Source organism: Mesocricetus auratus, unplaced genomic scaffold (assembly GCF_017639785.1).
Source record: "Mesocricetus auratus isolate SY011 unplaced genomic scaffold, BCM_Maur_2.0 Super-Scaffold_100676, whole genome shotgun sequence".
Classification (NCBI taxonomy): Eukaryota; Metazoa; Chordata; class Mammalia; order Rodentia; family Cricetidae; genus Mesocricetus; species Mesocricetus auratus.
The window spans coordinates 175,257,054-175,284,504 of NW_024429266.1; the positions used below are offsets into that span (position 1 = coordinate 175,257,054).

Below are 27,451 nucleotides of genomic sequence, written 5' to 3' on the forward strand. Positions count from 1 at the left end.
ACTGCTTTGATGAAACTCCATAGCACACTATAATTACCCCCACAATTAAGCACTTATAAACAGAATCCATAATTTACCCACGTGACTACTTTCTGCACTGTAAGATCATTAGAGTTGGGACTATGTTCCAGGCCTCCAGATCCTAGCACACCATAAAAATTAGCTAACTTTGTTTCTCCCTTTCTTCCTTTCCCCTCCCTCTCTCTCTTTCCCTCCCTTCTTTTCCTTCCTTTGTTCCTTTGTTCCTTTGTTCCTTCCTTCCTTCCTTCCTTCCTTCCTTCCTTCCTTCCTTCCTTCCTTCCTTCCTTCCTTCCTTCCTTCCAACACAGGGTCTCACTATGTAGCTCTAGCTGGCCTGGAACTTGTATGTAAGCAGATTAGCCTTGAACTCACAGAGCTCTGCCTTCCTCTACAGCACCGAGGTTAAAAGCCTGTGCCACCACACCTGGTTGAATTTGTTAAGTTTTTTGTTACTTATTGACTAAATAAATGAATGACCCTCATGACTCCTCATGTTGTCTTGTGAGGTTAGAATCTTGTCCTCTCTCCTATTTGAGACAGGATCTCAACAGCAGCCACCGAGGCATACCCCTCTCCCCAGCCCAACACTGATTAGTGGCTTTTTATTGTTGGCAGACATTTAACAGAAACCAGGTGGAACACACTCTCTTGTGAACAGCCTTTAGACTCCTCAACATTCCACACCCCACCATCTACTTCTACACAACCCACTGTATTTTAGTTACACAGGGATTGGCCAAGGACAATGATGCAAGCTAAAGGGAGGAATTACGTATATAGATGTTTTATAATGTTTAAAAATACTGAGACCACAGACTGTTCTTTCAGACTCACAGATGTGGAGGCCCTGGACTATAAAACAACCTCCGTCTGTGCCGAGAGGGCAAAACAGACAGTAGAAGAGAAAGAGGACTGAAGAGACATGGGTTTCGTACAGGATGTCAACAAAGAGCTGTGGCCCTCCCTGGAAGTCACATCCGGTGACTGGCCTGCCTTACCAGCAAAGGGAGAGCATTTCACTGGTTTTGAAGTCTATTAATACTGTCGGGTCATACACCATCTCTCCAAGGTGACTTGATCTAGGTAGGCTTTTTTTTTTCCTTGTGGGGGATGCAATGCTGGGGACAGAGCCCAAAGCAAAGGTATCTTCATTCCTCTAAGTGCTCAACCACTGGATTCCACCTAAGCAGCCTTAGCAGGGAATTTTTTACAGCCTCATCTGACATTAGAAGGAAAGAAAAAATGGAGGGAAACACAGTGTGGCCACCAGTGGAGAGCAAGAGACTTCATTCAGGTGAACTCAGAGAGAAGGGACCACACCTTGAAGGTGCGGCCCAGAGGCCTCAGTGCTGGGGATGAAAAGACTTCTGAGGCAGACAGACTGAATTCAGAGCCCTGCTATGACATTGCACCTGTTACTTGACTTCTGCCCTCCATGGATTCCTTGTTGGCTGAGGAGAGGAAAGGAAAAGAAAAAGGTCCTATTTTTGTTGTAGGATTAATGAGGACAGTTATACATCATGTTATCAGCCTCCCACTCGTGCTAGGTCATCTTCCCTGTTTAAAAAAGTATCTATTTACTGCCATGCCTGCATGTATGTATATGCACCAAGTGCACGAAGTGCCTGGAGAGTCTAGAAGAGGTCATTGGATCCATTGGAGCTGGAGTTACAGGTGGTTGTGAGTAATCTTATGTGAATGTTGAGAATTGAACCTAGGTCCTCTGCAAGAGCCACAGTGCTCTTAACTGCTGAGCCATCTCTCCAGACCCTAATTTTTTTGTGTGTGTCTGTACGTATACATATGTGTGTCTATGCATGCATGTATGTGGTGAGGCCATAATGCCAGGTGTCTTCCTCAATTGCTATTTTATCCTTTTCTTTTCTTTCTTTTTTTTTTTTTTTTTGATGGACTAGAGAGATGGCTCAGTGGTTAAGAGTACTTTTTACTCTTCCAGGGGACCTGAGTTCGATTCTCAGTACCATATGAGTTGGTTCACAATTGCATGAGGATCCAACACCTGTGGCCTCTGATTGAACACACACACACACATTGTAGGAGTGAACCCCACAAAGCTATCCGCCCAACAGGGCGGGGTCAAGGTAGAGATAAAAGGAAGTGAAAGGAAAAGGGGCACAGACCAGGAGTTAGAAGCGTGGCTGGCTTCCAGGAGAAAAGGGAAGCCCCTTTTCCTTTCACTTCCTTTTATCTCTACCTTGACCCCGCCCTATTGGGCGGATAGCTTTGTGGGGTTCACTCCTACAACACACACACACACACATACACACACACACACACACACACACACACGGACTTAAAAAAATAAATCTTTAAAAAACATTTTTCCAGCCGGGCGGTGGTGGCACATGCCTTTAATCCCAGCACTCGGGAGGCAGAGGCAGACGGATCTCTGTGAGTTCCAGGCTGGGCTGGACCGACAGCCTCCAAAACAATACAGAGAAACCCTGTCTCATAAAAACAAAAACAAAAAAAAATTTCCTGTGTGTGTGCCTGCTTGTCTGCAGGGATTGATATAGTGCTTGCAATGGACAAGTGTTAGACCCCTTAGAATTGGTGTTACAGATGGTTGTGACTTGCCATGTGAGTGCTGGGAACCAAACCCAGGTCCTAGAACAAGCAGTCTGTGCTCTTAAGCATGGAGTCATCTCTCCATCTCCAGGATAAATATGAAATATCAGTCTTTTGGGATCTAGACTACTTGCAATGGCAGTTGTGAGTTCTGAAGGAGTGTCTTTGGGAATTGTACCCAGAAAGGGGGCAACAGCCTCTTTGCCAGGCATCACTTTAGTGGGTTGCTTTTTAGATCTGTCAATCTAAGAGGCGGTACCTAATGAAATAGCACCAAGAGTTACACTGTTTAGAGTCCTTCTGTTTGTTCAACCAACGTAGGTATACCTGGCGGCAGCTAAGGCACTAGCTGAAACACCATTCAAAGGAGTTGGCTTTGAACCCAGTCTCTGTCGCTTAACTGAGTGGCTCTGTGTGTGAATGACTTAACAGCTGAGTCTTAGTTCCTCAATTGTTAAGTTAGAATAAAACAGCACTTGCCTTATAGGGTTGCTGTGAGGGTTAACACGAGAAATGTTTAAAATACTAAGCACTCATCAGGCTCACTGATCAATAGATCTCTTTTAATTTTGTTTTCTGAGACAGGGTTTCTCTGGGTAGCCTTGGCTGTCCTCAAACTCACTCTGTAGACCAGACAGGCCTCAAACTTACAGAGATCCACCTGCCTCTGCTTTCCTAGTGCTGGAATTAAAAGCATGTGCCACCACCACCTGCTTCAAAAGTAGATCGTGGTGGCATGTTTAGTGCCAGGACTACAAAGGACAGCTCTCCAGTCATGAGAGTTCAGGTCTCTCCAACAGGCCAGGGACTCTGCCCCACTCAAGCACAGGGCAAGGCTAGCAGGAACACAGATGCAGAATGAAGAATTGTCTTGGTAACATGTTTTCACCCACATGCCTGAATGTCTCTACAGTGAGTGTGGATGGAAGTCTCTAGAATAAGCAGTACACATCTAGGGTTGTAATTTTTAGAGGATTACCACTGTCCAGAGCAGATAGCCTTAAGAACTACATGTCTGTCCTTTCAAGCCAGCTTGAGTACATTTTCCTTGTAGCTGTTTCTTGTTTGAAGTTGTTGGCTGCAGCTGTTGTTGGACAGATGTCTCTGTGTGGAATGAAGGACATAGCAGATGCTGTCACCCCAGGAGGGGACCAGGCCAGGTGCTATCTGGTGAGCCTGTTTCATATCCGTTCTTTCTGCTCTATTCTGTTCTGCTGGGGATCAGAGCCTGCAAACTGGGTTCTTTGGGGTCTTGCTCACTGGGGACACAGTGTGGGAGATAAGGAAAGAGGAAGAGAGAGAGGGATGGGGAGATGGCTCAGCAGTTAAGAGCACTGGCTGCTCTTCCAGTGGACCCTGGGTCAATTCCCAGCACCCCCACGGCAGCTCACAACTGTCTGTAACTCCAGTTCCAGAGGGAACTGACACCCTCACACAGACATGCATACAAGCCAAACACCAATAAAATAACATATATACAAAATTAAAAAAGAGGAAGAGAAAGGTTCCAGGCCTGATTCACATCACAGCAATCATGGTGGTTGTTAAGTGGCCTCTGGCAGTGGCAGGACACTGTCTCCTTTGTGTAATCTGGCATACAGGTCTCAAGCAAACTTACTTTGAACAGAATTCATTTGCTCACTCACCCTTAGAGCAGGGAGTTGACTGGGCCCCGGTAGGCAGAGAGGTCTGGCTGGGCTATCACAAAGTTTTGCTCACTCATGCTCTTGCCACATCAGATACACTGGGCTCCCTAAACAGTGGCCGGTGCCTCAAGACATGGCAGCTTGTTGCTGAGTAGTGTTTAGAGAATCAAGTAGAAGCTGTGCTGTCTTTTAGGGGCTGGCCTCTAAATCACATTAAGATCTTGCTCACTGTATTCTGTTGGAAGTCACTAACGCCACCTCATATTCAAGGAAGAACTCAATTCCGCCCACTGGCGGGAGGAGGGCCAACATTTATGAACACTTCGAAACCACCAGAGTCAGTCAGTTTGGCAACACAGCAGCAGGTATGGGCCTGTTGGTTCCAGTCCAGGGTGCCAGCAGCTTCCTTGCCTTCTGCAAGTCACCCCTCTCCTCCCCTAAAATACTATCTCTTTGGTTTACTGGCCCCTCCAATGTCTGGGAACTAGTATTAAACTCTTTCTGTCTCCACAAGACTTTGACAGATATACCTGGTTTTATCTGTGGTTATGCTATCCAAACTCACCATCTGAACATACTAGCAGATGCTTGAAAAAATACTGTGTGCCATCTCCTTTAACCCTGACACCAACCTGGCCATGCTGGTTATGCGGCTGACAATACTGTGGACACAGACGCTGAGACTCCTCAGGTGGAACAGCCGGGCACAGCTGTTTAGAGGCAGAGCTGGACCTACCTCAGGTCTTCTGGGTTGAGAAGGGACTTCCTGTCTACAAGTTTTCCTTGTAGGACACCTCAGTTTTCATCCTTATATACTTGCTTGATGAGTTCCAACTGAGATCTAAATCTGTTGCTAGGAATACATGAAGGAACAGGCTAGACTCCAGGGCAGGAGGAAGGGAAGGCTCACTTGTTCATGACTTGTAAACCTTTGGGTTGTATGGGAAAAGGCAGGGGACAGAAGACCAGAGGCCAGGGTCAGCGTCCCAGCTGTTACTTAGCTGGATCATGACCCTAGGCTGCATCTTCCTCTCAGGAGACCTAAGTTCCACATCTGGAAAATGAACCTGAATAGGGGACCGAAGGTGCAAGAGTTCAGGAAGAGGATGCGGACTAACCTGAGGGGGTTCCCACTGTGTCTTATAAACAGCAGGGATCATATTAGCATCCAATGGGGGAAAAATCCCGGATGTCCTGATACAAAGAAACAACGACAGTGACCACCACTGAAAAGGTGAGCTTGCAGGGATCACCTGAAAGAATTGTGTACTGCCACCCCTGTTTTAGGTGGAACCGCTGTTTACAGAGACTAAACAACTTTCCTAAAGTCTTACAGCTGGTAGTGAAGCTTTGTTCAACAGAGCTTACTCATACGTTATGATGCGCTAACATTTTGTCAACCTGACACAAGCCAAAGTCATCTGGGAAGAAAAAACCTCAACTGAGAAGGTGCCTTCATCAAACTAGCCTGTAGGCAAGTCTGGGGGTATTTTCTTGACTGACGATATAGGAGGGCCCATCCCTCTGTGGGTAGTGACACCTGTGGGCAGGCAGTCCTGGGTGCTGTAAGAAAACAGGCTGAGTAAGCCATGGGGAGCAATACAGGAAGCAGCACTCCTCCATGGCCTCTGCCCTGGTTCCTGTTGACTTCCCTGGATGACAAGACTGTAAGCCGCAAGCTGAAATAAACCCTTTCTTCCCCAAGTTGGCTTGATCATGGTCTTTTATCTCAGCAGTAGAAAAGCAAGCTAGGGCATTAAGTGTATGCCATGCGGCTTCTAATTAAGGTTGGAATGGGACAAACTCTAAGGTGGAAACCCTACATTGTCAGAGGTCACGACAGAATCGAGGGGTCAGCACTGAAGCGCTAGGCAATGGAAACAGTATAGGTGGACAGAGGACGTGAGGTTTGATGGGACAGATAAGCCGCCTGTGGTGGAAGATTAGCTGCTTGCTGCTGTCCTTCTTCCTTGGTTCACATTTGGTAGCTCCTCTTTTCCTGCCATCTGAGCCTGGGAGGAAGCTGCCTCCTGTAGTCAGGTAAGCAGCTCAGGGACGAACTCAACAAGCTGGTTCCATATTTGGCAGATCAGTCAGACCAGTACTAACAGACAGAGCACTGTAGGGCTCTTGGAAACTTAGCCAGCTCTCCTCTACCTTTTACAGAGCTCTTACTATGGAGCTCAGGATGACCTTGAACTCATGATCCCCTGGCTCCAGCCTCCTGGGATAACAGCCTGATGCCACCACAACTGGCTGGTAATCTGCTTTTCTGAGAGAGCTTTCAAAGACTCTCGGTCTTCCCAGATGTGGATGGCCCTTGAGCTGTCATTAGCAATTTTCTTTTCTTTTCTTTTTTTTTTTTTCCGAGACAGGGTTTCTCTGTGGCTTTGGAGGCTGTCCTGGAACTAGCTCTTGTAGACCAGGCTGGCCTCGAACTCACAGAGATCCGCCTGCCTCTGCCTCCCAAGTGCTGGGATTAAAGGCGTGCGCCACCAACGCCCGGCTCATTAGCAATTTTCTAATTAGTGGGTTCCAACACGACAGAGGGCAGAGAGATGAGAGGAAAGCAGGGTGAAGAATCAGTCTGTGTAGCTGGGTTCCTGGTGCCCAAACATGTCTCATTACAGCAGGGCAGTCAGCAAAGGGTTGTCCTGGGCTGTACGCCCAAAAGTCATCTGGTACATACTTTCATGGAGAATAAATACAAATGTAGAAAAACCTAATCCTAATCCAGAAAATTCATGAGACAACTGTGAGCCCTTGATGGCAAAAACCAAGAGAAGGGGCTGGAGAGATGGACCAGTGGTTAAGAGCCCTAGCTGCTCTTGCAGAGGACCCAGGCTCAGTTCTTAGCACCCACATGGTTTACAACTTCTATAACTCTAGTACAGAAATATGACCCCCACTCTTCTGGCTTCTGCACTGTTAACGTTCACATAATACCAAAAAGCATAAAACAAAACAAACAAACAAAAAGCCAAAACAAACAAACAAAAAAACCACCGAGTGAATGAGGTGCAGGGCACTAGGAAGAGAGTCCAACTTACACAGCTTATAGTCTTTCCAGGATGCAAATTCAAAAGCCCAGTGGTCCTCAAGTCATAACCCCTCCCCCCACCTGGATCACAAGAATGCCTTTTCAACTCTGTACACAGAGGACTTTTCTTGGAATGCAAAGTCCTTTTGCATGCTTGGGTTGTACCTGAGTTACTGTCTGACATGTAAACTAAAACAAAACATCAAGCATAGCCAGGCACGGTGGCACATGCCTTTAATCTCAGCACTCAGGAGGTAGAAACAGATGGATCTTGGTGAATTTGAGGTCAGCCAGGGCTGCAAAGTGAAACCCTGCCTAAAAGCAAAATACAGAACAGAAATAAACCCTACCAAGTATGATGCAAACCTTGGTCTCCTCAATTTCAAGCAGCCAGTCAGAGTAATAAACAAAGCTCCTTCAAAAAGCGCGGAGCCATTTATTCATAATCTACACATAACACAAACACCAGCGAGTCAGGGTGTTTTTCTCAACCAGCCTTTCCACATTTTGTTCAGTTTCCGTGAACTATAAATCACCGACTTCTTCACACCTGCAAGAGAAAAGCAGCACGGGTGAGAAAATGCATCCTGTTCAGTGGACATGTAGCTAGACTGCCAATGTCACTCTGACTGGAGGCCTGTCTTTGGAATGGGGCTATGATGGGCTGACTGGGCATTCTTGAGGACCTGGAGCTGAAAGCTTTTAAAGGCCAAGAGAGACCTGTCACAGAGACTCTGAGCTGGGCCTCTGTTGCACACACCATGCTGCTCTCGGAAGTAGACTTCCTGGGACAGCAAGTCTTTGAGCTGTGGAGGTACGGGCAGCCACCGAGCTCCACAGGTCTTTTAGAAAGAAGGGAGGAGCGCCTGCGCCCCAGCCACCGCAGCTTGTTGCTTCTGTGACCCACACGCGACTACTGCCTGCCTAGAACAAACGCTATTCTATTTCCTGCTTAGTGCACATGCCAGGTTGCTCTCATGTCTGGTGTCCACATAACATTTACCACATTGTACAGTGTTTGTAGCTGACTCCCCCGTCTCTCTGACTAGACTGACAGCTCCTTCGGGACAGTTCTGGTCACTCCTGTATCCCTTTCACCTGGTGAAATACCTGGTATCCAACAACACACAGTAGGTACTCAGCTGAGTCTTCTGAAGTGTCAGAGGGAAGACTGGCCCTCACAGCCCTTTGACGTCAGTCATCTCAACTGCAAGACCCCAGAGAGGCTCGCTGGGGCTGATGGGAAAAACTTACAATGGGATAGATGGTATGCTAGTGTTCTCCAGTCCTGCCAGGGGATGTTATTATGGTCTGACTTCCTTGTGTTGAGGGTGAGGTCGAGCAGTGCTTCAGGGTGTGGCCAGAGGAGTTGAAGCCTTTTTCTCTTTGAGCTGTACACTGTGATCTGTGCCGTGGTTGGAAACGCATGCTCCTGGCTGTGGCTTTGGTGAACATGTTGACAAGGGGACACAATGGACACAATTCTTTCCAGGGAGTAATCTTTTAAACTAGCTGGCCCTGTTACTTGGAAGCTGCCTTGCCTGCTTGGAACCTTTGGCTACTGCAGGCGGTGATAAAGAGAAAGGCAGGGTTCCCAAAATCATTAGTGATGAGTCTGGATGTGTGCTCCTGGCTTGACATGATCCTGTTGAGAAACTCAGAGCTTTTTCACTGCCTCCACCCCTCTTAATTTCCCCCCTGGGGCAATGACTCTGGCCAGCCTCACCCACCTGAACACTAGGGCTGGAAGATCATTACATAAGGTGCTCTTTCAAATTCCAGCGGAACCAACCAGAAGACTGAGCGGAAGCCAGGCAGCCACACATGCAAGAATAAGAGCAGCAAGCCCAGGCTGCTGAGTCATGGCTAGAGGCCTTCAGAAAGCTCAGGGACGAGCTTAGGAGCTCCTCAGAGCTGGAACAGCAGGTAAATACTGAACATAGCTGACTGGCACTGCGTGCCACCTACAGCTGCTTAGAGGATTAAAGACCTCCCTTGACTGAACACACTCCGTCCTTCAGCTCTGTCAGAAAGACTGTAGGAGGAAACTGTGCTACAAACAACACAGAGACTTGGGTTGTGGGCCCAGTTGGGCTAGGATGGGTGTGATGGTGACTCTCCCTTTCCGAGCCTCCAGTTTCTCATCTGTTAGATGCTACGCTAGGTAACACAGAGTCTGTCCACAGTCAGGCTTGGCTGTGAATCTGAGCTCCCTAAAGCTGCAGAGGGCTTGCTGTGCACCGTTTATGTGCACTAACATGCAGAGGGGCCAGAGGTTAGAGTTTCAAGGGCTCTGTCTATAGCCATCCCACCCTGAAAGCGCTCAGTCCTACTGGGTTTTCCCAGCATCTGAGGTTTGCACAAAGCTAAGAACAAACATTCATTTCAACAAAGGTTTTAAAAATCTCAACCAACAATTTCATAAAATTCAAACAGGTGACGTGTTCTTCAAAGGACATTAAGGGCTGCGAAGCCCAGGGAATGGGTGGGTGAACCTGCTCAGATACAGAGACTCTGCTGGAAGGGAAGAAGGGAGGGAGGGAGGGAGGATACATATTCAGGATTAAGTGATAAACACATCATTAGAAAGATGATGTAAGAAGAAAATAATGATCGGCTCCACTGTGTTTCAGGAAAGGGCTGAGAAGCAGTGAGGCATGCTGGGATATTTTTTAGGGACAAGATTAAACCTGTTTTGTTAATTCAGCTGAATCTTTTGAAGTGGGAGAGGGATCTGCCCTTAGAGTTAACTCTGATTGGCCATAAAGACAGGTGGGGAAATGAGAAGACAGTCACCCCAGTGCCAGCCCCTCAGAGGGCGGCCCCACTGCCTCCCAAGGCCAAACTCTGGCCTCCACTCATGTGTCCCAGACACTCCATTCTGGGCTCTCTTCTCTTGTCGGTGCTGCTCTAGACTGGGCTTGGGCTACAGAGGTCTCCTGGCTGGCTGGCCAGCTGGCTGGCAGTAACCTTACCTGGTTTCTCTGGCAACAGCTCTCCCCTCTCCATCTGCTGCTGCTGTAGCCTTCTTACACCCACCAGTGGTTTCCCTCTGCCCTCAAGGAAGCTCTATATTCCAGAAAGCTGACTGCAGCCTAGGAGGCCATCTTTTGTGGGGCTCTGGCGTATCTCTCAGGCTGGCTGGTCACTGACTCTCCCATTTGTTACCGACAAGTCCCCAGACCAGCTTACTCAAACCGCTGCAGCTGCCTCTCCCCAGGCAGAGAAACTTTTGTAGAGGGCTGCTGCTCAGACAATGACAGTTGGCTTAGCTGGTCTTTTGTTAGCAGAGATGTGATACCCTCAGCAGCAAAGTACTTTCTGCAGGGGCACCCTGCTGGCTTCAGTTCTTGATGACCCAAAAACCTGATCAGAGTCCCCCCTGCCAACAGCACCATTTAAGAGACAGAGAACAGCCCCTAAGGAAGAAACTTGGAGAAAAGGAACATGATATTTCTGTATTCAAACTATAACAAGTGTATTGATGATGAGAACTGCAAAGGGAAGCCGTGAAGACAGAGTGGTCAGGCTGCACACCACACTGGACATGGTTTCCAACACCATCTGAGGGACTGGTTATAGATGTCACAAGGGGCAAGGCCAGAAGACCCACAGAACTCATCGTTTTCTACAGTTTCCACAGCGTGTGTACTCCCACGGTGCCATGTGGGCTCCTTGCGAAAGGAAGGTGGAACGAGTCATTGTTCAGGGAAAGCAGGGCAGTGCTCCAGGGCCCCAGGGAACCTGGGTGGCATGTTCTGCTAGCACTGCCCTCTGCTGGCAGACAGGAGGAATCAGTGGAAAGAGGACTGGGGCCTGGCTCCGGTCGGAGGTTATCAGGAGGGAGGGCTGGGTGGGATTCACACTGACTTTTTCCCTCCTGTCCAATCTTCACTATTCAAATAGGAGAAGTAATTTTAGTAATTCTGGTGTATCACATGATAATGCAGTTTTACACAGGCCGCTTTTCTCAGTAAGAAGTGCCACAACTGAAGTTACTTTTATTAAAATCAGGCACATAATAGAATAAAATACTTCAGTTTCTCCATCTTTTGGGTCCACAGTGCCAAAGCATTTTAAGTTATAAACAGTTTAGTTCTACCATGCTGCGTATGTATGTGGAGCAGTGAAGCTTCTCATTGGCCAAAGAAGTCCAGTGAAGGTTCTTTTAAAATCCCCCAGCTCCAACACACAAACTGAGGTAAACAGAAATTCCAGCATTCAGCAGCTAAGGCATCAGGCCACACCAGCTCTAGGAAAGTCTCAGACCCAAGGTGAAAGGTCACTCGGTTTGGGAGCTACTTCTGTTCCATTTCCATTAACTCGTGTCTGTCTCCCTTTCCGGGTCAGGATGCAAGATGGCCAATGCCCACTTTCATATCCTGAGCATCTAGCACAGGACAGATGCTTAATACATGGGTTTCTGTGTGACACCCAATACCCCCTACACACACACACACACACACACACACACACACACACACACACACACACACACACACAGAGACCTGCAGGATCAGAACTAAACTTGAGAAAACCTCCCAGAGAGCAGAAGAAAAGGACCACAAGGCTAACACATGGGAGACAAAAGAGAGCAACCCCTGGTCTAGGAGCCCAGCATCTGGATAAAGGACTTTAGAAAGAGAACTGAGAACAAAAGGGGAATGAGAGACTATTCTGGGTTTCCCCATTGAGACAGTGGCCAGGAAAAGAGATCAAAACAATCACATCACAGCATGCCATTCCAGAGCCCCGGAGCTTCCAGAAAGAACACACACGATGGATTAAGGAGCAGGATGGCTTTGAACTCTAACAGTAGTCTGGAAAGTGAGAGAATAATTGCAGTAATTATTTCAAAATTGTCTCTCCCTCCCCTCTCTGTTTTGCTCACAGGCAGAGTCTTGCTATGTAGACAAGGATGGTCTTGAACTGTGAGTTCCTGGGTGCTGCGATTAGGGTGTGTACCCCGCAGACCTAGTGACCTCAAGGTTTGCAGGAAAATTATTTTTATTCTTTACCTGGCCTAAATGCTAACTATGTGTAAGGACAGAGAAAAAAGGTTTCAAACACAGTCTCTAAAACTCTTTCTTTTTCATCAAAAGGACACTGTGCACCAAGAGTGAAAGGCACAGACAAGGGGGACAAGTCCTAGTCCCCACAGGGCAGCTGAGGAGGAAAAGCACACACGAGCCTCTCTCAGTGTTAAACCTGCAATAATGACTTGCCCAAACTGCAAGCATAGAGTAGGGGAGCGAGAATGGAGGGGGTGGCCTGACGGGAGGACAGCGACAAAAGGGAGGACATCATCGGGTGGCCAAGCACTGCCTGCTGATCACTCACGGTAGATGGGGCAACAGAAGTCCATCGCTCAGGAAACAAACCCCTCACTGAGACAGGAGCAGGCGTCTGCGAAGGGGCCATGGGGAGGGAGCACCCAGGATGGCTACTTTTGCAGGGCTTCCCAGTAGGACTTCAATACAGGAATGCGAGGGCAAAACCCCACACAGGAGCTATGAGAGGGACCGAGAGGAGAGGCCAAGCCTTCTGCCAGCACCTCAGATAGTGAGTGGCCTGGTGGATGTCCGAGGCACACTGCAGTCACAACTGTGTCTACAGTACTGCAGTGTCCGGGCGTATAGTGGCGAGGTGTGAGGATTGCACAGGCACAAGGAAGAGGCATGTGCAAAGCTTTGTATTTTTACCAACAGCATCAAAGCCATCCTGTCCAGCAGGCACACCATAGGCACCGATTTCCAAAGCTCTTACCAGCAGTAAAAAGACCTTTGGTGCTCTGACTGATGCTTGACGGTCTGACGATTGACGAGACCCCTGCAAAACACAAAAACAAAAGGGATACTGAGAGAAGCCCAGACAGACGGGCTGTCGTCTTAGTGGTCTTAAAAAAATCTAAAACTAGACATTTCCAGCTAGTCAACAGAATTAGTGGAGGAATGCTGTCCCTGCTAGGGAGTGACTGTGAAAAGGGTGTTGAACAGAGGGTAGGGTACTGCGGAGGCCTGCTGGGCTCAGGCACAGTTATGTGACCACTGGCGAAGGCCTGGGCTGCTATGCAACTCATGGGTGGCAGGTGACCCTCAAAGGCCATCTTAGGAATTTAAAGCTGTTTATGTCTTCTAGTTCTCAGTTCCTAGATGCAGAAAGATTTAAAGAAATGTTTCTTTTTTTTTTTTTATCTAGAAGAAAAGCATCCACTGTAAAGGTAAATGAAGAGAATACCCTAAGAAACAGGGTCCAAGCCCTCCATCGCCTCGGGACAGCAGCAACCCAGCAACGGGCCTGTCCTGGGCATAGGGGAGTACATGGGCACGTTCAGGAAACCTGGAGCAGGTCCCTGAGAGAGGGAGAAGAGCCAGTCTCATGTTAATTCCTTACTGTAAACTGCATTTCCAGTCAACAAATATTCACCGAGAGAGCAGGAAAATGGACTCGCTTGAGAGTAGAGTTATTTTCAGTTTCAATTACTTCTCCCCTCCTGTCCTCTACTTAGCCTAGGCTGGCCTTGCACTCACAATGCAGTCTAAGCTAGTTATGAACTACTGGCAAATCTCCTGCCCCACCACATAGATTTGACTCTTGATAAACATCAGGGAGGACCTGGAGTGAAGGTGGAGAAACACGGCCTGGGAGCCATCAGCGGGTAGACAGCCTGGGCCCAGTCAGAGAGAAGCTGGAGACGTCATCAGTCTCTTTCCTTCTCACACCACAAGGGTCAGACACATCTTTCAAACGACATCTAGAAGTTATGTTCTTGAAACTAAAGCATTGCTTCAACCACTGGCGGTGATTTAGGGCCCAGGATCCTGAAAAATTTCCCACTGCTTGCTTCGAGCAAGAGAACACTGAGATTTGGAAAACCCTGAATTGTTCAAGTTTTTCTTCTCCCCAGACGAAATCTCTCTCTTGATCTCATTAGGCAAAGAGGAAGAAATAATGTGTCTGAAGGACCACAGCCAGCCCTTGCTTAACACCAAACTCGTGGACACACCTAGGCGCACCACATCACCACAGTCAGGGTCTTGAGCCACTTGCAGTAAGATTTCTTCCACATCTCTGTTTCTCCCAGGAGGGTCCATGATATGATTGATTTGCTGCTGTAAGGTTCTGGGCAATGTCATTAGCTGAGTGAACTGTCCTTCTGGGCTTTTATCTATCTGGGAAAGAGAGAGAGAGAGAGAGAGAGAGAGATGACGTCTTTGCAAGCACTCTGAAGTCTAGACACAGTTGGACACATGGCTTCTATTTAAAAATCCCACAAACAAGAGTCTCATACTATGTGGGACTCCCATGCATACAGTTGTAATTAAATAAGGTTTTCCTTCTAACAGAAACACCACACCTACCCCAGGTGGTATAGGAAACTGAGTATTTACATGGTTAGGATTACAGGTCCTTTCAAAGAGGACAGCTCTGGTTCTAGAATATTCCATTCTTTATTAGGAAAGAAGAGAAGTCTCTCTCTCTCTCTCTCTCTCTCTCTCTTTTTTTTTTTTTTTTTTTTTGGTTTTTCGAGACAGGGTTTCTCTGTATTGTTTTGGAGGCTGTCCTGGAACTCACTCTGTAGACCAGGCTGGCCTCGAACTCACAGAGATCCGCCTGCCTCTGCCTCCCGAGTGCTGGGATTAAAGGCGTGTGCCACCACCGCCCGGCGAGAAGTCTCTTAAACATTTTTTAAAAATATTTTATTTTATGAATATTTGGTGTTTTGACTGCACGTATGTTTGTGTACAGCATATGTGCCTAGTTCCTGAAGAGCCCAGAATTGGGTGTCAGATCCTCTGGAATTAGAGTCACACACAGTTCTGAGCCACCATGGAGGTGCTGGGATTGAATCCAGGCCCTCTGCAAGAAAACAGCTCTTAGCCACAGAGCCATCTCTCCAGCTCCAACAGAAACCTCTTTGGAGGATAAAGTTCTGACTTGTAGTTTACACTGTTTTGTTTGTATTAAACCAGCAGCTAAAGGAGGCAGGGCTGCAGCTAACAAGTCCAGATCAAATTCAGGGCTCAGGTTCTCCTTCCCACTCTAAATGCCGTGAGGGGAAGTGAGTACGGGACAATGTGAAGTGAATTTATAGCCCTGCTCTGGACCTTGTCTATCTGGTGCTGTACTTCACAAATGACTGCAGGGACACAATGATGACAATGGCCCGCCTCACTCTGAATCCTTCAGAACACAGAAGGTGAGTGATTATAACTGATCATTGTAACTTAGCTGTCAAAAGTTAGCTCCACTGCTGAGATAAAACCAAACCAGTTCCCTAATACAGTCAGTGTACTTTGCTTCATAGAATTAAAAATATAAAAACATGAAAGCTACACTTGAGTGTAGATGCCTAATCCACGCAGAGGTTGTAACACCTTCACAAATGTTTAGATTTTAGCATCAAAGCAAAGAACAGCTTCAGGAGCAGGTGAGATGGCTCAGCAGCCTGGTGACCTGAGTTCCACCCCCAGGATCCATGTCAAGGCAGGAGAGAACCAATTCCTCAAAGTCATATGGGATCACACGCCTATCACGCAAGTTCAGGGCCATCCTGGTCTACATAGTGTGTTCCAGGCCAGCCAGGGCTACATAGCGAGACCCTGTCCCAAACAGTAACAACAAACAAAAAAAGGGAAGTCTCAGAGTGAAGGCATTTATCTGACTTGCTGTTTGGATAGGCTGGTTGGAGGTAAAGACCTGGCCTCCGGCCCTGAGCTGGAAGAACTCTAAAGGGGGCCTCTCTCTAGCTCCCAGCAGCCTCAGAGAGCAGATGAGGTCCCTGGGTACAGGAGCACCTCACCTGAGATTGGCACTGGGAGTGTTCCCATGAGCAAACTCATGGAGGGATGTTAGAGCTGCCACTGTTGATGGGGGAAGTCCTTCTGTGTATATGTTGTCGTATTGGTTTATTAAATAAAGCCCTGTTGGCCAATAGGGAAGCAAGATAGGTGGGACTAGGAGTTGAGTAGGATTCTGGGAAACAGAGGCATAGTCAGTCACGTTGTAGGACGCAGGACAAGTAAGAGGTCTGGACCCTTTCTCTGGTAAGAGAATACTACGTGTAAATACTCAGATTAGCAGTTATGGGTTAATAATTAAGTCAGAGCTAGCCAATAAGAAACCAAGCAAACGGCCAACAGCTCCATAATTAATATAGTGTTTCGTGTGTTATTTGGGGGCTGAGACAGCTGCAGAACCCAGGCGGCTGGAGGGAAGAATGCACGTTACACATTGTACAACACTCTGAGGCTGTTATTCTCTCCCTGTGGCCAAAGAAGTAAGAAAAAGTAAAATCACATCTCAGGAGGGAGAAATTACTGCTATCTGTACACACAGAAAATGTAGGGGTGTGATGGCCATTTTGTGTACCTTGACTAATCGGCAGTGCTCAGTTACTTGTTCAAACACCAGTCCAGGTGTCAAGGAAAAGGCATTTTTAAGATGCCATTAACATTTAGCTCAGGTGAATACAGATGAAATATGTCACTTTGTTTTTTGGTTTTACAAGACAGGGTTTCTCTGTATTGTTTTGGAGGCTGTCGGACCAGCCCAGCCTCGAACTCACAGAGATCCACCTGCCTCTGCCTCCCGAGTGCTGGGATTAAAGGCGTGTTGCCACCACCGCCCAGCTAATATGTCACTTTTTTTAGCTTAAAAAAACTGGTAACACCGGGCAGTGGTGGTGCAGGCCTTTAGTCTCAGCACTCAGAAGGCAGAGGCAGGCGGATCTCTGTGAGCTCGAGACCAGCCTGGTCTACAAGAGCTAGTTCCAGGACATCCTCCAAAGCCACAGAGAAAACCTGTCTCGAAAAACCAAAAAAACAAAACAAAACAAAAAACCCAAAAACTGGTAACAGAGGGTTGGTGGGGGGACTTGGAGGATGGAAGGGAGAGGGAACTAGGATCAGTATGTAAAATAAGATTGTTTTTAATTTAAATAAAAATTAATTTTAAAAAAACTGATAACAGTAAAACCATAGTTCATCTGTCAGCTGAAGGGTACAAGAGAAATGTCCATGGTCCCTTGAAGAAGATAGTCTGTCTCTAGACTCAAGGCTGCAGTGTCAACTCTTCCCCAGGTTACCAAACCCCTAGACTGTCCTACAGATTGGAAACCTGCTGCCCCACAGATTCATGAACTAATACGCTGGTCTCTTTCTTACCCTACCTCCATCACCCTAACAGTGCCCCAGCAAAAAAAAAAAAAAAAAAAAAAAAAAAAAAAGTGCTGATGGCCCCTGTCATGTCCCCAGGTCCCCAGGAAGTCTGACCTTTACAAGAACTAAACAAATCCTAGCGGGTTACAGTACATGACTGTAAACCCAGCAAGCAGAAACCCTGATGGGCCTGCAGCACCATGTGTGGTAGAGTATCTGAGGGCAGCTCAGTAGAGCCATGGCTGTATCTGGGGCATGGTCCTGGGGACCAATGGACTGTTTCCATTCCTGCTGGGGAGGAAGACCAGAATCAGCTCACAGTTACCTCAAAGAAACAACAGTTATACCTTGGGGTTTGCCTCAGGGATGAACTCATGTTTACAACCCTTGTGATAAGACATCTGAAGGAAACCGGAAACCTGGATATTCTGTTATGTCACGTTTGTCTACAACATCAAAGGCAGAATGTCTTTCCCTTCTCTTTCTTTAAATAAATTACATTTAGTTATTTATGGGTATGGGTGTACACACCATGTTGAGCATGCAGAGGCCAGAGACAACTTGTGGAAGAATTCTTTACCTTCTGAGCCATCCTGCCAGCCCAATCAATTAAATAGCATTTATGGTCTAAAGAATTGAATAGACAGTTCTCAAAAGACCTGGCTTTACCTTAACTCCTGGGCACTACCTAAAGGACTCTAAGTTAATACTCCACAGGAACCTTTGGCATAGTCATCTTATTGCCACACTACTCCTAACAGTCAGGAAACAGAACCGCCTTGTTGTTTGTTCACCAACAGATGACGGATGAAGAAAGTATAGAGGAGGGCTGGGATGTAGGCCCAGCATGCAGAAAGCCCGCGTTCAAGCTCTAGCCCTATATAAATGGGGTGTGGGGGCACATGCCTGAATTCTGACACTCAGGAGAATCAGGGTCATCCTTGGCTATATAGGAACTTGAAGAACAGCCTGGGCTGCCATTGGCTGTCTAAAATAATCTAAAATAAAAGAAAACATGGCACAGATATACAATGGAAGTGTAAAGAAAAATGAATCATGGTAACTGCAGGAAAATGGATGGGGCTGGACACAAGGGAAATAAGGTGGCCACCCTAGGCAAGAGGGAATCTTAGGAAGAGGAAGTAGGGAGGGTAACGGAATACATTCAATCAAAAGTAAAATGGTAACTGACTAGGGACAAAAGAGAATTGCCCAGAGTGGGCCAGGGCACTCAGAGGGCAGGGCGTGAAAGAGGACAAAGTGTAAGGACACACATGATCAAAGTGTCAATGAAGTGTGAGACTTCTGTCAGCTTCAAAACCTGGTACAGAAAAAGACAGTCCTTGCCACTAGCCTTGTGGGTGGGACTGGCCTGTTATTCTAGCTTCTTGGAGGGCTGGGGTAGGACGATTACCAGGTTCAAGGCTTTCCAGGGCAGTAGAATGAATTCAAAACCATCCTGGGCGACTTAGAAAGATCCTGCCTCAAGGTAAGAAGCACCAAGGGGGTTGGATGTAGCTTAGTGGTAGAATACTGGTCTGTTATGTGTGAGGCACAAGTTCAATTACTACCATCTCAGAAAACATGAAGAAATAAATACTAGCTCTTCTTTTGGTAGTGTAGGAGTCAGGCTCACACAGCTCACCTCTAGCCGGCCTTGTTGCATTTTATACACCACCTGGGGGTCCTCCTGCAATATGTTCCCATAGAGCTCTCGGAAATGGGCTACATTGGGCTTCACGATGTTCAAGACTTTCGCTTTTTCCTCACCAATCACCATTCGAAAGTCACCTAGTTAAAAGAACCAGAAAAGTCAGTTTTAGAGAAGAATTCACACCATGAACAACGATCATGGCTGACTGGAGCAGCGTGGCAGGATCCCTCAGCAGAGTACTTTCTTTTTTAAAGTGGCCATCACGGTACACAAAGAATTCGAGAGTTTGTTTGGGGAAAAAGAGCCTCTGGAGTCACAGAGTCCTGTATGCCAGATACCGTCCAGTGATCCTCTCGTGGAAGGTCACTGGCCTGGCCATGAGAGCTTGATTTCCACTAAGGAAAAGCCCTGCCCGTGGCCAGTTGTTGACAGTTACTTTAGGTTCCCAGCACGCACCGGACTGTTCACAACCAACCACCTGTAACTCCAAATCTGGTGGATTTGGCACCGTCTCTCATCTCTGAATCTCTGAGAGCGCTGTGTGCACATAATGGGAAGACACACATGCAGGCGGAACACTCATTCACATAAAACAATCTTTTTGTTTGTTTGTTTGCTCTTTTTGTTTTACGAGACAGGGTTTCTCTGTGTAACAGTCCTGGGACTCACTATGTAGACCAGACTGGCCTTGAACTCACAGAGACCAGGCTGCCTCTGCCTCTCAAGCGCTGGATTAAAGGCATGCGCAGCCACCACCACCACCCGCCCACATAAAACAATCTTTAAAAATTTCAAGTGGAGAGAAATGAAGGATGTAACATTTGCAACAAGATTAATTTCGGGCAAAATTATTCTGAAGGAAAAAGAGCAACTTCTATTTTGTTTACTTTTGGCTTTTTGAGTCAGGGTCTCATATAAGCCCAGGTTGACCTAGAATTTGCTATGTAGCCCGAAATGGCCTTCAACTCTTGGTGCCCCGCTCTGCTGGGGTTCTAGGCACATGCCAGCAGACCCCCTGGAGCAACTTTTGAAGCAAATGAGAAGCACTCCTCTGCCAGTGAGGAGGGTCAGTCAGTCAAGAGAGAATAGTAAAATGGGCCCCCAGGGTGAACGCAAGAGGGGGGGGTATGCACCCTGGGTGGAGCACTTTCCTGGCTGGCACAGTGCTCTGGGTTACATCCTGGTATTGCCAGGGTGAAGGACTCCTAGGTGAAGTGCCATGAGAGAGATGTGCTGAGCCCTCACTGGGCAGACAGCTGCCACAGCTGCCAAAGAGGCCCTCGGGAGCAGGATGGGGAGAGAACCTGTCACCCAAAAGAGGTCACTTCTGGGGGTAAAGAGAGCACTGTGGTAATTACCTTTGCCAATTTCTTTTTTTTTGGAGGGAGAAGGATCCTAAGAGGCTATAGCCTAACAGTGGAATTTCCTTGAGTAAACTGTTGATTTGTTAGGGAAAAGTAAAATTACAAAGCTGTCTGCAATAGAATAAGTGTGGCATGACCCCTCCTAGGCTCACATTGGGGTGTAATCTTTACTGTGAGGAAAGAGGGTGGGAACTATCTGACTGTGGTCTTTGGAGTGACCAAGATTAGACAGGATCCACATGGTGGAGTCTCCAGGATTTGATACGGGTGGTCTCAGAGGAATACTGAGCAGATGATAGTTATAAACCTGCTCTCGTGACATGTGCCATCTTGACACACTGCCAGCAAGAAAGTCACCAGGTGAGGCCTTATGACCCAGGCCACAACAGGAAGCCCAAACTTCCTTCCTTAGTAACTGCCCAGTCCGTGGTACTGTACTGTACTGTACTACTAGCAACAGAAAATAGACTAAGCCAATGCCCAATAGCCTGTACTGCAGTGAAGAATAAGATGTGTTTTAAGCATCAAAGGACCAACTTACAATGTAGTATGATGGACATGCAGCTGTGGAGGGCGCACTAAAGAGTCTGTGGAAGTTGGCCTTGGCACAGACGAAACTGTCTAGTCAAGTCTGTATAAGCTGCCTACATCTGGGTGTGTTTGCTTTTTCATTACTATTTACAGGGAAAGTGAATTACGCAGTAAATGTCAAGGGACACTGCTAAAGGGGGTGTCAAGAAATGGGTTGTTTCATCACGATCTGCCAAAATCCTTCTGGAAAGCAGTCACTCAATAAACGCATCTCTGGAGAGCAAGCCTGAAGATACCAGCGGTGGAGATTAGGTGATGGTATCTACCGAGTACCTGGCAAGTAGAGGTGCCATTCCAAAGCTTGTGTCGTCTTATCTCATCTATAGTGCATCTTCTCAGGTGGAGAACATTCAGTTCCCATGGGGTATGCACAGCAACAAAAGATGCAAAGATTAGGTCATGTGCCTGAGATTTTCCAGGGTGCAAATTAACATGCTATATGTAACATTAAAAAAAAAACCAAAACAAAAAACCCCTGTTTACTAGACTAGCTCAGTGGCTAAGAGTTTGCCTAACTTACACTGGCCCTAAGGGTTTAGGCATGACTCTCCCACCCCCCATACAAAAGCCCATGTGTTGAAGGCTTGGTCTCAGCTAGTGGTGCTACTGAGAGGGGCCTGGACTGGAAGGGTGCTGCCATTATCAATGGGTTATTCTACTCATGGGCTCACACTTCAGCGGGCTATTCAAGAGGCATGTTTTGAAGGGCATATTTTGTCTCTCTGACTCCTGGTTGCCATGAAGCTTTCCCTCATCATGACTTCCTTTGATGCTGCTGCCTAACCATAGCAACGGAGCAAAAGCAACGGAGCAAGTTAACCAAGAACAGAAACCTCTACAGCCACACGCCAAGATATTTCTTCCTATCTTTGCTTCATTAATGAAAAGTAAAAATACACTTGTTCAATCCTCAGTTCCCCCAATTCCAACAGCTCATTATAGCATTACTTATAAGGAAACAGCTCAAGCATCTAAGGGGCACAGAGAAGCCATACACTATGATGGTACACCCATGCTCTACCATGTACATTACCACTAAAAAGTAGTCCTCTTACAGACCAAGATAATAATTGGTAGAAAATGAGTTAAAAAATACATAAAAAAAAGGGGCTGGCAATACGGCCCAACCATTAAGAGTGCTTGCTGCTCTTCTAGAGGACAGGGTTTGGATCTTAAAGCAAGACAAAGGTATGGTCTAAACTGAAGGGTGGCAGTGGCAGAGTGCTTGTGTACAAACAGCAAGGCCCTGGTTTCTATCCTTAGTAATACATATGCATACAAGAATGTTTTTCAATTAATTATGTCCCTGTGTGTGTGCACATGCGCACCCATGCCATAACGTGCATGTGGAGGTCAGAGGGCAATTTTTGGAAGTTTGTAGGACTCTCTTGTTTCTGTACACCAGGCTCTGCCTCCCATTTTACTAAGGAACTCAGGGATTACAGATGCAGGACACCCTATCTGGCATTTTTAGAGGGTTTCTGGGATGGACTCAGGTTGCCAAGCTCTTGAGGCAAGTGCTTTAACCGCTAAGATCTCACAACCCTGTAATAGAGTGTGTGTACAAGCTTGCACGTGTTTTCTTGTGTAGTTCAAAAGCTCTATGGAGCAGGTGCTATTACCATTCCATGTTACACAGATGAGGGGACTGGGATGCCGAGAATATGCTCCTCTCAGTTCCAGGGGGTCTATGGCTAAGGCAACTATTTCCCTCCACTGTAATTTCCCTCACTTCTGCCACGATGATATATCCCAACATTTAAAAATGCACAGGACAAACAGTTGTAATGATTTGTCAAGTATGTTGGAGTGGTGGTTAGTGTTCAAGTGTGTAAACCTTATTTTGCCTTTTTTATGTGTATGGCACATGCATGTACAAGTATGTGGAAGCTGACTGGCTATTGTTCTCAACTGCTCTCCAACTTATTTACTGGAGCAGGGTCTCTCACTGAACCTGGAGCTTACCAGTTCCAGATAGTTCAGCTTGTCAGTTATCCTGATAGGGAATTGTGGGGATCCCACAACTGGGATTTCAGGCAGCTACCACACCTGCCTGTCTTTTTATACATGGGTTCTGAGGATCCAAACTCTGGCCCTAATGCTTGCTCAGCAAGCACTGTACCCACTGAGCCATCTCAGCTAACTTCTTTATGCTTTTATGACAATAAAGCAATGACAAAACATACCGGGGCTGAAAAGTTGGCTCAGTGGCTAAGAACACTGGCTACATTTCCAGAAGACCAGGGTTCCATTTCCAGAATCCACATGATGGCTTACAACAATCTGTAACACCAATCCCAGGTAATCCAATGCCCTCTTCTGGCCTCCAAGGGCACCGCAGGCATGTGGTACATAGATATACATGCAGGCAAACACTACACACATAAAACATGAAAAACAAAAACAAATACAAAGACAAACATTCAATAAGAGATGTGAAGCTGGACTCTCAATCAGCATAGGACTGAAATGTCACCAGCCTGAGTCTAAGAGTCTAGGAAGGCAGGCCCTGAGTGTAAGACCGGCTTATGTCATCCTTTCCCTTCTACAGGACCTGCAAACTCAAGTTCTTATGTCTGAGGCAGCTGCTTTCTAACAGGACTGTACTTGACCAAAGTGTAGAAACAAGCTAACCCAGACCCTCCCACAAAGTGACAGTTGTGATTAAAGACTTCAGGAAACACTCTGGACCCTTGGCGGCTTGTAAGCTGACTGGTGACGCCAGGTGCACTGACAGCAGTCCGCTGAGCTGAATTCTCCCACTACAGTGCAGCAACAGCAGCTCAGCCTCAGAAATGAGAGAAATGGCGGCTCCTCGTTTCTTCAGAACAGAATGAACAAAACAATGGGCACAGACGAACCACATCTGAGGGTTAAGAGTTACGTTCAGAGAGTCCTTTGCTACCAAACGCAGGGGCCGAGAGAAAGGGACTACTGCTTTTTTATTTTATATCTCTGCTGATGGTTTTAACCCTTGGCTGTTCTATCCAGAGAGCTGCCAGGATAAGCCACGGAGGGAAAATTTGTCTCTGACTTTGACAGGAGCTGAGCTCAGAGGTTTGGAAACCCTGTGTAGCTGGCCAGCTATGATTTAGACAGGCTCAACAGGAGCGACTGTTTATACAGTACAGACTCTGGTGTTCAGGACAGGCAATGCCCTATGGTGATAGGAGTCAAGTTACTTAATTTTCCTGAACAGAAAGATCTCAAGTTCTAGGTTAGCCTGGGCTACACAGTGAGGCTATACTACCTCAAAACAAACAAACAAACAAACAGTCTCTACATGTGCTGGCTAGTTTTATGTCAACTTGACACAAGTTACAGTTACCTAAAGGAGGGAACGTCAATTGAGAAAATGCTTCCATAAAATCAGGCTATAAGTAATTCTCTTAATTAGTGATTTATGGGAGAGGGGCCAGCCCATTGTGGGTGGTGCCATACCTGGGCTGGTGATCCTGGGGTTCTGTAAAAAAGTAGGCTAAGTAAATAATGAGAAACAAGCAAGTAAGCAGCTTCCCTCCATGGCCTCTGCATCAGCTCCTGCTCCCAGCTTCCTGCCCTCTTTGAGTTCCTGTCCTGACTTCTTTCCAAGGTGAACAGTGATATGGAAGCGTAAGCCGAATAAACCCTTTCCTCCCCAGCTTGCTTTTGGTCATGGTGTTTCATCACAGCAGTAGCAACCCTTACTAAGACACCACCAGCTGAGCAAGTGTCCTTTTCTGTAAAATGCCTTGATCACATTTTATGCGAATCACAAAATGCCTCAGTTGCTTTCAGATTTAAGTTGGTGAACAGATAAAGGAACAACTGTTAGGCAGTAAGGAAAGGACAGTGGGTAGACAAAGCCCTTGGTCTAAAGTAACAACTACTAGTTACCTTTGCCTTTTTAAACTGACCACAGTACCAATGACATTTCTGTGCAATGAATACTTGGGTGGCTACTAAGTATCAGAAACCACACTGAGTCCTGGAGAGATACAGATACTATTCCATGCAGTAAGCGACACGCACAGGTTTCAGTGTAGGCTGGTATGTGGCAGTGTTTAAAGATCACAGTTGGAACTGGATCTGCCATGGCCAAAAAAAAAACATCCACTTTTCAAAGTTTCTGAGCTCACACACCAGACAATTCATGCACAACTCAATTTTTAATATGTCTAAGCATAATGAAACCATCACATCAACCTAAGAACATTCTGTCCTCCCCACAATCTCCTGACACCCCCTACCCAAGCCTCAGGCAGAGGCTGACAGCCTGTCTCCAGTTTTACCTTATTGGCTACCCAGCTCAGGCTGGCTTGGAATTCCTGATTCTCTTGCCTCACTCAGCCTGCCAATTTCTGGGGTTACATCTGTCCCCCTCCATTCTGGGCTCTTCACTACCTTCAGGATAAAACCAGGATTTATGCACGCTAGGCAAGTGCTATCCTACTGAACCACATCCCTAGTTCCTCTGGTTCGTGTGGAACCACTGCCTGGGGACTTATACAACTTTAGCAAAACATTTCATGATACACCATGTTTGTAGCATGGCTCAGTCCTTAACTCCTGCTTTTGGAGATAACTATTGTGAAGAGGTACCAACTTTATCTACCCATTTCAGCTGGTGGACATGGAGCTGCCTCAACTTTTAAGCTATTCATTATCAATGATGTGGTGACATGCATGGAGAAATTTTCAGGTAAATGTGCTTTCATTTATCTTGCATTACACACCTGGGAGTAGATGGGGGGGGGGTGTCATGCTAATGTGCACTCTGTGTCCCTTTACATTCCCACCAGCAACCAGGAGGGCTCCAATTTCTCCACTCGTCAGCACTCATTCTTGCCTCCTTTGAATTACACCGTCCTGAAGCTCTGCTGGTTGTTCCCTCATAGTGATGGCTGAGCACCATGTTCACACTTCTTCCCCAAGGACGTGCCCATTCCGAGGCTTTGCCTGCTTTTAATTTGGGTTATTTTGCTGGAATTCTAAGGACACTGGTCTGTTCTCAAAAATGTGATTTATGAAAAACTGTCTAATTTCATTCTTTTTTTTAATCCTCTTGGGATGACACTATTTACAGTACATTAAAATTTTTAATATGGTTCATTTATTTTTTTTTTCAGCAAAGTCTCATGATGTAGCCTGACTGGCCTGGAACTCACTCTGTAGACCAGGCTGGCCTTAAATTCACTGAGATCCCCCTGCCTCTGCCTCCTGAGTGCTGGGATTAAGGGTATACTGTTTTTGTTTGTTTTTCTTCTTTGCTGCTTCAGCTTTTGGTGTAATCTCAGAAATCATTTCCTAATTCCAAGTCTAAGAGTTTCACAGTTTTAACTTGGACACTAACTCTTATGTTCAGGATCTAGTTTGAATTCATTTTGTATACGGTGTGACTTAGGGACCCAACTTCACTCTTCTGCAAGTGGGCACAGGTTTACTTTAATAGAGATAACTAAGTCAGTGTTCTCGGGAGGTGCTCAAAGATGGTTCTTCCTCTGCTGCAGAAAAGACACGACTCTGGCTGACCGACATGAGAGAGCAAGCAGAGAATGCTGGGGGCTGCTGACAGGCACGTTCCCTTCATACTTCAGACAAATGCAACACAGCTGAGCTTGGGGAGGAATAAAGAACCAGGCTCACCACATGGTTCAGGCCAGAACTCCCAACATGGCCTTCTGCCCATCTCAGACACCTAGTGGGCAGGAGTCAGGCATGGCTGGCAAACACAGGAAGGGTCCAGCATCTGCAGAGTGGGCATGAGACCTGGGTTCAGACCCCAAAGTGCACACGTACACACACACACACACACACACACACACACACACACACACACTCCAAAAAGACAGTTTTTTTTAAAGACGGTTTTTAAAATCTCTTCCTAGTTGTTGTTGTTGTAACACAGGCTAAAGATAAACCAAAAAAATTAAGACACACGCCTGCGTATGACGAGAAAGCAAAACAGAACAAAAGCAGGGGAAGGTGCTGGGGTGCCAGCACAGCTCAGAGGCCTGTATCCGGGCAGAGGGTGGCCCGAGAAAACCCATGGCCATCCCTTCCCTGAAGGATCAGATGCCAGGCCCACCCTTAGCTCAGCAGGCAGCAGCTATGGACCTGAGAACACAAATGCAGCTGGGATCCACAATATGCAATCCCAGGCCTGAGAGACTGAGCCCAGGACACAACGATGGGGGAGGAGGACAACGGGCTGCTGTGTGCAGACCTGCAGCCCGGGCCGGGTCCTGTAACCCCTACCCAGTCCACAGCACCCATGACCTCGTCCAGGCCCTGGCAGTGAAGGCTACACAGAGTGACCCCTTTAGTGGCTCGCAGCAGAGCTCATCACTTGTGGGTCCCCTCAGCTCTTGCATGGAAGGCAGCTGGGTTCTCTCTCAGCCAAGCAC

At 46.9% G+C, this 27,451-nt stretch overlaps 1 protein-coding gene across 7 annotated transcripts in view; it reads right to left on the reverse strand.

The window, feature by feature from the left end:
- Nucleotides 1–7,696: 7,696 nt before the first annotated feature.
- Nucleotides 7,697–27,451, reverse strand: part of Tamm41 (TAM41 mitochondrial translocator assembly and maintenance homolog) — a 37,019-nt gene continuing 17,264 nt past the window's right edge. The window contains exons 5-9 of one of the 7 annotated variants that reach the window (XM_040738236.1): nucleotides 19,102–19,247; nucleotides 14,303–14,468; nucleotides 13,063–13,125; nucleotides 8,551–8,738; nucleotides 7,697–7,846 (exon numbers count right to left, since the gene is read on the reverse strand). In XM_040738236.1, the coding sequence (XP_040594170.1) occupies nucleotides 8,569–8,738; nucleotides 13,063–13,125; nucleotides 14,303–14,468; nucleotides 19,102–19,247 (545 nt within the window). In that variant the 3' untranslated portion in view covers nucleotides 7,697–7,846; nucleotides 8,551–8,568. Of the gene's footprint in view, nucleotides 7,847–8,550; nucleotides 8,739–11,266; nucleotides 11,687–13,062; nucleotides 13,126–14,302; nucleotides 14,469–19,101; nucleotides 19,248–27,451 lie in introns of those variants that run through there. The other 6 variants (XR_005873997.1, XM_040738237.1, XM_040738238.1 and 3 more) reach the window with 6 other exon arrangements.